General features: G+C 32.2%; 1 protein-coding gene across 2 annotated transcripts; it reads left to right on the top strand.

Moving 5' to 3' along the window:
* The first annotated feature begins 404 nt into the window (after positions 1-404).
* On the top strand, positions 405-11,739 carry LOC127739281 (protein max-like). Of its 2 annotated transcripts, none has more exons than XM_052250942.1 (5): positions 405-539; positions 678-728; positions 2,274-2,381; positions 4,459-4,582; positions 9,054-11,739. In XM_052250942.1, exons 1-5 carry the CDS (start codon positions 501-503, stop codon positions 9,188-9,190), a joined length of 459 nt encoding a protein of 152 aa, XP_052106902.1. In that variant the 5' UTR covers positions 405-500; the 3' UTR covers positions 9,191-11,739. The 2 variants fall into 2 exon arrangements, with proteins under 2 accessions (XP_052106902.1, XP_052106901.1); XM_052250941.1 differs by having other exon boundaries at positions 2,274-2,396.
* Positions 11,740-12,068: the final 329 nt, after the last annotated feature.

Raw genomic sequence — 12,068 nt, 5'->3', positions numbered from 1 at the left:
TACTTTATAATCATTAAAAACACTTTTAAGTTTTCCAACCTACAGGCGTAAATGACTAAAATCCTGTTTTTTAGCCCTCCGATTGTTTTTATTGGAGCACCACTGACGAGTCTTAGGCAATAGCCTATAGAGACAAAACCGTGACTGAGAATGTCTTGAATATAACTGATCAAGTAGATGTAACTGTTGGATCTGACCTGGGTTTTCTCACCAAACATTAAAAGAGTCTTTGGTTTTTTTTCCCGATTTCTTCCGTACCCCACGTCTGGGACCAACATATAATTAATTTATTATAATTCCCAGCTCCTATCAAAATCAAATGGTCAGATCTTTACAAGAAGAAAGCATTTAAATTTCGCGCGTTTCAAACATAAACATTGTTTACATCACGCCGGAAGTTGCACGTGGGTATCCCTCGTGGCGTTGTTTGGTTCGCCATTTTAGGTCGTAACCTGGTTGTTCGAACGGGTTTCGTCGTTGAATGGGTGCTGGATACCATCATGAGCGATGAAGACAGGGATGTTGATATAGAAAGCGATGTAATTGACCTTTATGTCCACCATTTTTATCATTTCCTAGTTTTTTAATCGTGAGCATGACGTCTTGATAACATTTTATTTGACCTCAAAATTTCCTCAATGTATACATTACAATGTTGTCTCGTTTTGATTTTGTAGGAGGACGATGACGAACTATCCTCAAATGCCAATACACAGTTTATGACACAGGTATAACTAATAAACAACGGTATCAGTGATAGAATTTATTTATCTTTCAAGAAATTGGTATGGAACAGCTTACCATGCATACATTACATATTTAACAATATATATATATGTATAATCCTGTTTATAATTAATTTTATGACACTGTGAATCCCTCTTACAACCATAATATTTTTAAATAAGTGAGGTTTTGAAGTTTCCTACACAAGCATCATCTGTTGATTGAAATATTTGTCACTGGACCTTTAGCAACACACCTTATCCCGACTTAGTCACTTAGCCAACTTCCTGTTTGTGTCAAGTGTCGCAAAAACAAAGGTTATCAGTAATGAGCAGAGGAAGATAAAAGTTTAGGAAGTGAACATTTTGAAATTTTAATAGATTATGATCAAACAATTTCAAACACAAATTAAAGTCATAAAATGCTTAGTTTAAATTTTTTTTTTTTACTGTTTAATAAACAGGGCACCAGATAGCTTCAACTGGTTTCGTGTTGAAAAAATTGTATAGGTTCGGAACTTATCTGACTTCGAATAAATAGCGATTAGATGTATTATCTAAATTTTATCACTTGATCTGGTAAAATCTCATCAAAGATACCAGGCTTTTCATTTGGTATGATAGACGCATGTTTCTTCTACATATGACACATCAGTGGCACCCAAAACATAAAAGTCAAATCAAATAAGAAATTATGGAGCACTGAATTAAAAAATCCCAATTTTTTTTGCCAAATACAGCTATTGACATCTATGCCTTGGGGTAAATATTTATTTAGGATACACAATGTATAAAAAAACACATTTGTATAAATAATAAGTAACAATGTACCTGCATGTATCAGAAGTCACACTGATTACAACTGTTCCTGATATTTGATAAATATTAGATGTGGCATGATTGCCAGTGAGACAACCATCAACCTAAGACCAAAGACAGTTATATATTTGTGTATATTTAGTACAAAATAAAGCTATAAACCATTGATTGATATCTATTCTAAGTCCAAGTCCCCTTGCTGTAAGTTTATTTGTCGATCAATTTCTGCAAAAGGCATATTTACATTTGTATGCAAATTTGTCCATCATTACTTAGTCAAACAAGCTCCTGTAAAATTTTGCATCACAATTTAAAACATTTGACTTAATAATTTAAATGTGATTGTTTCATGAAGCCAGAAGGTTATTCAGAGACAGATTTATGGTCATTCAACAATAAACTGGTGTCTACAGAGTATAAATGAGATCAAAATCATCCTCCGACTTAAAATGGTGAATACAGTAAACAGAAACTTTCAAAGAGTTGTCACTCAAAGTGATCAAAAACAACATTTAGATATGACACAAGGCAACCACTTTAAAAATAAGGAGATGTGGATGGTATGATTGTCAATGAGACAACTATCCACCAAAGTTCAAATAAAGTGGATGTAAGCAATTATGGGCAACTGTATGGCCTTCAACAATGAGAAAAACCTTCTAAACATATTAACATGCATTTTTTATTCCTATTTAAAGCATTACAAATTATTCATCTGTTTTGTTTTAGGCTGAAAAGCGTGCTCATCACAATGCATTAGAGAGAAAGAGGCGAGATCATATAAAAGACAGCTTTTCAAGTCTACGAGATTCAATACCATCTCTGCAAGGGGAAAAGGTATCATCAGTCAAAGTAAATATTCAAATTCAACTAAAGGCTATTCCAGGAAAAAAAATATTGAAAGGTTGAAATGTTATTGAAATATAAAAATCTTCAATTTTTTAATTAATCATGATTTTTAGTGTATATTTGTAAGTTATCTTGACTTCCAATCAATTAATGAAATTTTTTCCTGGAATTTCTCTGTATTAATATTTAAGTTTGTGAATTATATCTTGTGTTTACTTTTCAAAGATTTTGTTTAGTCTTCTTGTGATTTTCTTTGGACAAAAGTTTTTCTCAAACTTCCTGTTCAGATTTTTTTATACGACCGCAAAGTATATTGGTATGTCGTTGTCATCCGAAGACACATTGGTTTTCGCACTCTTACTTTAGTTTAAGTGAATGGATCTCTATGAAATTTTACCATAAGGTTCAATACCACAAAAGGAAGGTTGGGATTGATTTTGGGGGTTATGGTACCAACAGTTAAGGAATTAGGGGCAAAAAATAAGCATTTTTGTAACTTCCAGACATAACTTGTGTGTTAGTGTATGGATCTCTCTGACATTGTACCACAAGGTTCCATATCACAAAGGGAATGCTGGGATTGATTTTGGGGGTAATTGCCTCAAAAGTTTAGGTATTAGGGGCCAAAAAAGGGGCAAAAAACAAGCATTTTTCTAGTTTCATGACAATAACTTGTGTGTAAGTGTATGGATCTTTCTGAAATTGTACTACAAGGTTCCATATCACAAAGGGAAAGCTGGAATTGAGTTTGGGGGTAATTGCCCAAAATGTTTAGGAATAAGGGGCCAAAAATAAGCATTTTTCTAGTTTCCAGACAATAACTTGTGTTTAAGTGTATGGATCTCTCTGAAATTGTACTGCAAGGTACCATATATACCACAAAGGGAAGGCTGGGATTGATTTTGGGGGTAATTGCCTCAAAATTTTAGGAATTAGGGGCCAAAAAGGGGCAAAAAACAAGCATATTTCTAGTTTCAGGACAATAACTTGTGTGTAAGTGTATGGATCTTTATGAAATTATACTACAAGGTTCCAGTTTTTGGGTAATTGCCCTAAACGTTTAGGAATTTGGGGCCTAAAAACAAGCATTTTTCTAGTTTCCTGACATTAACTTGTGTTCAAGTATATGGATCTCTCTGAAATTGTACTGCAAGGTACCATACTACAAAGGGAAGGCTGGGATTGATTTTGGGGGTGATGAATCATAAGGGGTTCAAAAAATTTGGGGGAGGGATTTTTTTTTCTTTAAAATTTTCCATTTTAAATTGGTTATTTCTGATTTATATATAAAAGCAAATAATAATGATATGGTTTGAATAGGTAAATTAAAAATTTTTAAGTTCTTAGACCACATTCATTCTGTGTCAGAAACCTATGCTGTGTCAAATATTTAATCACAATCCAAATTCAGTGCTGTATCAAGCTTGAATGTTGTGTCCATACTTGCCCCAACTGTTCGGGGTTCGACCTCTGCGGTCGTATCAAGCTGTGCCTAGCGGAGCATTTTATTTTGATAAGCACATGGGTAGAAATAAGAGCTCCTGCTGGCCCTCAACTAGCAGATTTTCAAGAGGTTTTACCAAAGTTTTAACTTTCCTATATATGTCATTTATTCAAACAAACAAAAAAAGCAATTTCTTTGAGAGCAAGTAATTTTAAAAAGGAGCTAAGCCAGTTGGGCACCATATTATTTTTACACTGTAAGCACTCACCATGTGACTGATGTATTTTTGAAGTCATGACATATGTCTATAATGTTGTGTGTTTTTGGTTTTTGTAGTAAGATATATTAAAGCCAAATATGAAAATGGAAATTAATTCCATTCACATTTATAAAGCAGGGTCATTTGAAATATTTTAATGTTGATAATCATGATAATGTACTTTATTTGTAAAATATGTTAAAAACATATGTATTCTACATCTATTTAAAATAGGATTTGATTATCTACTTGAATTACACTTAAGTTTATAAACATTCTTTTGTTCATATGCTGTTTTATTTGCTTTTGTTGTTGTTTTTTTATCATGCTGGTTTATTTTGTCGCAACTTTATTATTTGTAGGTGTCAAGAGCACAAATTTTAAAAAAGGCAGCAGATTACATTCAGTTCATCAGACGCAAAAATCAAGGTCATCAATCGGACATTGATGATTTAAAAAAACAGAATTCTACATTAGAACAACAAAGTAAGTATCAACCAAGATCAGTAGTAAGATCATCCAGTCATTACAATTGTCGCCAGACATTGGGCAAAGACCAGTAAAAATTGGTTTGGTCCAGTAAAGTGATATGCATTACTAGACTAAATGACCAGCAAAATTTTTAGTTTTGTCCAAATCATATGTGTAAATGTCCTGTAAAAAAGAGTCTGGTCCAGTTAAAAAGAATGTCCAGTTGATTTCTCAAAGCCTTGGGAACCACTGAACATCTGTGATTTAGATAAAGCCATAGGTTATGTAAGAACATCAAAGTAAAGTGAAATCAAGGTCATCAGTAGGTCATTGATGATTTGAAGAATAAAAATTTCTACATTTGTTATATGGAAACAAGAAATTTGACATGATTCCAATGAGACAACTCTCCACCAGAGACTGAATGACCTAAAAGTTAGCAGCTATAGGTCACTGTAGGGCCTTCAACAATGAGCAAAATCCATACCTCAAAGCATAAAAGCTTTAAAACATGACATGACAAATATATATAACAATTCAAAACCAGAAAACTAACGGCCTGATTTATGTAAAACATAAAGGAAAAACAAATATAATGTACAGCAACAACCACTGAATTATAGGCTTCTGATTTGGGACTGGCACATACAGAAAGTGGCAGGGTTAAACAATGTTTGTGATCGCCCAACCGTCCCCTTACATGTGACAGTGGTGTTTGTAAGAATAACTGATTAAGTTAAATGCAAAATCATCAGTCTCACATTTATTTTGAACAAAAAAATCAGAATTCTACGGTAGAAAAACAAAGTAAGTTCAGTTCAAGGTCATCAGTTTGCCATTGATGTTTTTTTTTATGTTTGAAAGACAAGGTATGCTTCATTCAAAGGATGGTGGTGTTAAAAACAAAAGTCAAAGTTTGCACAATTGAGAAAGTAAAAAGCAATGTAAACAGATATCAAAGCTTTTAAAAAAGACACTCACTAAAATTAAATAAAGTCCAATAGTACATAACAAATATGTTTTTAAGCCTTGCATACAAACAAAGCCCTGAGTATAGTGATAGTGGTCAGGCAAACTGTCATAATGTTTGAAAACTTGTAGCTGTTAAATAACATAACATTTCAACTTTTACTGCACCAGATGCACATTTTGACGAAATATGTCTGCTCAGTGGTGCTCAAGGCCAAAATATTTGAAAGTCCAAAACCTAACTTACAAATGTTGAAGAGCTGATAAAACCTAAAAGGACCTAAAGTAAACCTAAACCCAAATATAAAGAGCTTTGCTTAAAGGATATACATTCCTTAATTTATAAATTTTATAAAAGCATATTGAAATAAAAAAAATATCTGTATTTTCATGTCAGTACTGAAGTACTGGCTACTGGGTCCATCATTTTATAATCAACCTCCTGGCACTAACTACAAATTATTAAACTTCAGAGTTCTTGAAAATAGTTTTGTCTTAAGGGATATTTGGACTGACACTGTACGGAATTTCTTGTCCAAAAGACATCTTGGTCCATCCAATCCTATATTTCTATTGAAAAGTTCACTCTCTAAGACTTGTGTCAGACATTTGGACTGACATTGTAACAACAACAACATACATGTATGTCAGACATTTCAAATTTTTATACGCCCGTCAATTTTTGACGGGATGTATTATGGTATACAAATGTCCGGTGTCCGTCCGGCGTAAACATATCGCACCGTAACTTGAGAATGACTTATCCAAATTTCATGAAACTTAATATAGTTGTTTCTTATGATGGTCAAACGATCTGTATACTTTTTGGTGAAAATAAGATTAAAACTTTTTGAGTTACGGGACTTAGTAACTAAAACAGGTGTGTGTTTTTTTTCACATGTCGCGCCGTATCTCAAAAACAATTTATGATTATTGCTTAAAACTTTAAACACTTCTTAGTTATATATATCTTAAGATCTGTATACTTTTTGGTGATGATTCAAAATTTTATTTTAGAGATATTGAGTATTTTGGTTAAAAAAGGGGGAGGGGTTTTTCACATGTCGCGCCGTATCTCAAAAACAGTTTATGATTATTGCTTAAAACTTTACACATTTCTTAGTTATATTAACCTTAAGATCTGTTTTATTTTTGGTGATGATTCAAAATTTTATTTTTGAGATATTGAGTATTTTGTAAAAAAAGGGGAGGGGTTTTTCACATGTCGCGCCGTATCTCAAAAACGATTTATGATTATTGCTTAAAATTTTACACACTTCTTAGTTATATTAATCTAAAGATCTGTATACTTTTTGGTTTTGATTCAAAATTTTATTTTTGAGATATTGATTTTTTTTTTTTTAAAGGGGGGTTTTCACATGTCGCGCCGTATCTCAAAAACAATTTATGATTATTGCTTAAAATTTTACACACATCTTAGTTATATTAATCTAAAGATCTGTATACTTTTTGGTTTTGATTCAAAATTTTATTTTAGAGATATTGAGTTTTTTGTAAAAAAAAAAGGGGGGTTTTCACATGTCACGCCGTATGTCAGAAACTATTTATGCTTATTGCATAAAAATTCACACACAAGACGACGGGTGTATCATGCGCTCATGGCGCAGCTGTTTATTAGTCAAATGATATGGACTGGCCATTTTCCAGAACTCTGTGATAGGTTTGATCTGGTTTTCCTATCGATTTGTCCCAAAAGCATGTTTTTATACGACCGCAAAAGTTTTTGCGGTCGTATATTGGTATGGCGTCGTCGTCTTCCAAACACACATTGGTTTTCGCACTCTAACTTTAGTTTAAGTGAATGGATCTCTATGAAATTTTACCATAAGGTTTAATACGACAAAAGGAAGGTGGGGTTTGATTTTGGGGGTTTGTGGTACCATCAGTTCAGGAATTAGGGGCCAAAAATGAGCATTTTTGTAACTTCCAGACATAACTTGTGTGTTAGTGTATGGATCTCTCTGACATTTTACCACAAGGTTCCATATCACAAAGGGAATGCTGGGATTGATTTTGGGGTTAATTGCTTCAAAATTATAGGAATTAGGGGCCAAAAAAGGGGCAAAAAACAAGCATTTTTCTAGTTTCATGACAATAACTTGTGTGTAAGTGTATGGATCTTTCTGAAATTGTACTACAAGGTTCCATATCACAAAGGGAAAGCTGGAATTGAGTTTGGGGGTAATTGCCCTAAATGTTTAGGAAAAAGGGGCCAAAAATAAGCATTTTTCTAGTTTCCAGACAATAACTTGTGTTCAAGTGTATGGATCTCTCTGAAATTGTACTGCAAGGTACCATACCACAAAGGGAAGGCTGGGATTGATTTTGGGGGTAATTGCCTCAAAATTTTAGGAATTAGGGGCCAAAAAGGGGCAAAAAACAAGCATATTTCTAGTTTCAGGACAATAACTTGTGTGTGGGTGTATGGATCTTTATGAAATTGTACTACAAGGTTCCATATCACAAAGGGAAAGCTGGGTTTGAGTTTGGCGGTAATTGCCATAAATGTTTAGGAATTTGGGGCCAAAAAGGGGCCAAAAAACAAGCATTTTTCTAGTTTCCTGACATTAACTTGTGTTCAAGTGTATGGATCTCTGTAAAATTGTATTGCAAGATACCATACCACAAAGGGAAGGCTGGGATTGAGTTTGGGGTGATGAATCAGAAGGGGGTTCAACAAATTGGGGGGGGGGGGGGGATTTTTTTTCCTTTTTTTTTGTATAAAATTTTCCATTTTAAATTGGTTATTTCTGATTTATATATAAAAGCAAATATTAATGATATGGTTTCAATAGGTAAATTAAAAAATTTTAAGTTCTTAGACCACATTCATTCTGTGTCAGAAACCTATGCTGTGTCAAATATTTAATCACAATCCAAATTCAGTGCTGTATCAAGCTTGAATGTTGTGTCCATACTTGCCCCAACTGTTCAGGGTTCGACCTCTGGGGTCGTATCAAGCTGCGCCCAGCGGAGCATTTTATTTTTAATCGGTTTAATAGCTGTTGGTATGAAACTGTCTTGAAATTGAGAACTAAAGTAATTTAAAGAAAAAATATTCAAAGTACAATTATCTGGTGGATAGTTGTTTCATTACCACATCCCCTATTTCCTTTTATAAAGTATAATTATTACTTTATCAAATGTAAAACATAATCACCAGTAACTCGGCCATGATTTGAAAGAGAAAATAAAATTCTACTGGTTGCATCTATCTGTATTTATGGCAGTAAGCTAAATTGACAAATGGTGCAGGGTATGAAAATTTGTATGCTCTTTAACACATTTTTCTTGCATAACAAGATGAAATATAAAGAAATAAATTTTTTACATAGATTTCATTACGTTTATTTGTGTTTAAAGTTGCTGTCTTGTGAAAAGAAGGAGATGCGGTATGATTGCCAATGAGAAAAATATTGTTGACATTTAACCAGCATTACCTTTTATTTGCATAATTGTAATGTGTGTATAACATTCTGTGTTGTGTTTTTTTCAGTCAGAGCCTTAGAGAAAGCCAGAAACACAGGACAATTTGCTCAGAGTAGTAGTGTTGGCTTTGATGGCTCTGAATCAGAAAGTTCAGTTGAAGGGGACTTGGCTGGTGTTAGAAGAAAAAAGTTAAAGACAGCCTAATTATTAACCTTTTGTGTATGGATTTGTACTCGTATTGTCGAGGGAGAAAATGATTTACACCTTTATAATGTAAAATTATAAAAATGTTCATGTATGGTCTATATTATATGAAGATCAAATTGTATGCAAAAGGGCTCATTTATATTTGCCAAATCTCTTTCTATTTTCTAATCTGTGTCAAGGTGTGGATTCTTCTGATTCACATAAGTCATCCACATTGAAGATAAAATCGAAAATTCATAGAATTACACATCAAAATACATTGATGTTTAACAAGAACTACAGCATTTGTAAATTTTTCATATCACCAACATTCCGCACACAATTCAGACAGTTGCTAGTCATGTATAGATGAGCCCTGGCTTAACAGATTTTTACTATTAATGCCGCACTTGAATTTGCCCTGGACAAAAGCCCTTTTATAGTGCCATTGAATCAAAGAAATGATTGAGAAAACATATGTACTTTGTCAAAATACAAACATGGTTTAATTCTAATCAATGGTTTATTAAAGTCTTACTGCTTACAAGAAACTTTTAAAACTAAATAGACAGCAATCATGTATAAAACAAGTAAAATATATGTATGTACCATTCTTAACAGAATTATGTAAATACACATTTACATCAATCTATAATCATATGAATACATATGTTAAAGAGCAGTTAAAGATATGAAATATTGATTCTCTGTGTTAAAATGTTTGTAAACTATGGTATTCTTTTTAAAAATAGTTTAAACCAAAAGGCACCAACTTATTATTCTTTGTGGGACATGTTTATCTTTAAATAAATTGTTTGATTTTGAATATCTTCAGGGAAAAAAACATAATTTGCCTCAGAAGGGAAGTGAAAAAAAATAGTTTGTTTTCATTTGAATATAGTTAAATAAGAATAACAACATTGTGTTACCAGAAAAAATGTCTAGTTCCTGTATATTAAGAAATGTTATTTACTTCATAAAAGTAAAAAAAAAATCCCTTCCTCTAAAATATAAAAGGTCAGTGTAATTAAGGACAAAAGTATTTTTTATTTTACTCACTAAAAGGTCATAATTTATGACAAACATTGTTTGTTTCATTTTTTTGAATTTGATCTACATTTTGTACTAATAGGTTTTGACTGATGTGTTTTGCGAACAAATCTTTTTTGATGTATGTTTAAGTACAGTTCCTCTCCCATACATTTGTCCCCTCCTGTAAAGATTAAATGCAGTGTAATCCAGTTTCAGTCGGGGGGAATAATCAGGATTATAGTATATGACTATATCCTCAAATATCAAGAAAAGAAATTAATAAAAAAAATTCTATCCTCTCAAATTTGTCGAAAATACCTGCAAATTTTCTATAGCCATAGATATTTAGTTGTTGCTATATGTATTGGTATTTTAATTTAAAAATGTATTTTAGATATGTACACAGGTATAAATCTGAATTTTTATATTAATAAAATATGTTTGTTCTGATGTCATCATATAATTTTTCTACATGATATTAAGGTATAAAGTGTAAATACATTGTTTGCATACAACTGTAAAGTGTTGAACTTTGTCCTAAAAGCTTCTTTCTCAATTTATTAAACAATTAATTCAAACAAAAAAAAAAAGCATTACAAAAAAGACAGAAACAATTTTAATGACTTTAATTCAACTTATCCATTATTCAAGGCAAAAATTACAATTGTATTTTAATAAGTTTGATAATGAAGATATATGTAATTTTGAAGGGTCTACTGATGCTGATTTACATGGGGGGCACACCACACCCCAAGCTTGTATTTATAGAAAAAGAATGGCACTTTAAATCAAGTTCATTACCTATAATCAGAAGAAAAGGCACAAGTAGCTTTTATTTAAGTTTTAAAATAAAATGTCAGAGAAGTCTGGTGAAAATTGGTGCAGATATTTTCTTGTATAAATATGCTTTTAATATAAACCACAGTGCATCTACAAAATTTACTTAATTTTAATCTTGTTACCCAGTTTTTATTGATACTTATTAAAATAATTTTGTTTAAAGTTTGGGAATGTATTAAAGTGTAACAGTTCATTTGGGTTTAGTAAGACTTTAGATTAGGAATGGAGAGATGCTTTGTCCAACATGCCAAGGCTGCAAGCTCTCAATTTGCTTGCCTTTGTATTGTGTAAAAGTATAGACCTTCAAGAGCAATTTTATTGTAGGTTTTAGTATTTTATAATAATATGACATGAAATACCTGAGCTTAGTCATCTGTTTTATATTTTACCTCAAAAGTATCTCGTTTTCTGTCTCATTTGGGGGGAGGAAGGAATTCATCACAAGGCAGAAACAGTTGATTGACAAATCCTTTACACTTGCACATTTACATTAAATAATAGATCTCTTTAAAGTGTTTGTAAAACAGGGCAAGGCAACTATAAATAAAAATATATTGAGATTTTATGTATGTAATTAAGGAGGAAAATTGTTGAGTTTTTAGTCTTTTTTTATATGATTGTATGATATACATTATAATTTGTACAGATATGTAGTATAATGAAATGTTTTTGTTGTAATAAATGATGAAATACTACGATTTTTCTTTTGATTTTAAAATGTACTCTTTGATTGGTACTTTTGTCTTTGTTAGTCCCCTACCGACGAAGTCTAGGGGACTTTAGGTTTGCACTCTGTCCGTCTGTCCATCCGTCAGTCCGGCAAATCAGTTTTCCACACTTTTTTTATACGACTGCAAAAAAAATTTGCAGTCATATATTGGTATGACGTTGTCATCGTATGAAGACACATTGATTTTCACACTCTAACTTAAGTTTAAGTGAATGGATCTCTATGAAATTTTACCATAAGGTTCAATACCACAAAAGGAAGGTTGGGATTGATTTTGGGGGTTATGGTACCAAC

Source organism: Mytilus californianus, unplaced genomic scaffold (genome assembly GCF_021869535.1).
Source record: "Mytilus californianus isolate M0D057914Y unplaced genomic scaffold, xbMytCali1.0.p SCAF_4, whole genome shotgun sequence".
NCBI classification, from domain to species: domain Eukaryota; kingdom Metazoa; phylum Mollusca; class Bivalvia; order Mytilida; family Mytilidae; genus Mytilus; species Mytilus californianus.
Note: the sequence above shows the minus strand (reverse complement) of the source record. Positions and strands in the feature narration are given on the sequence as shown.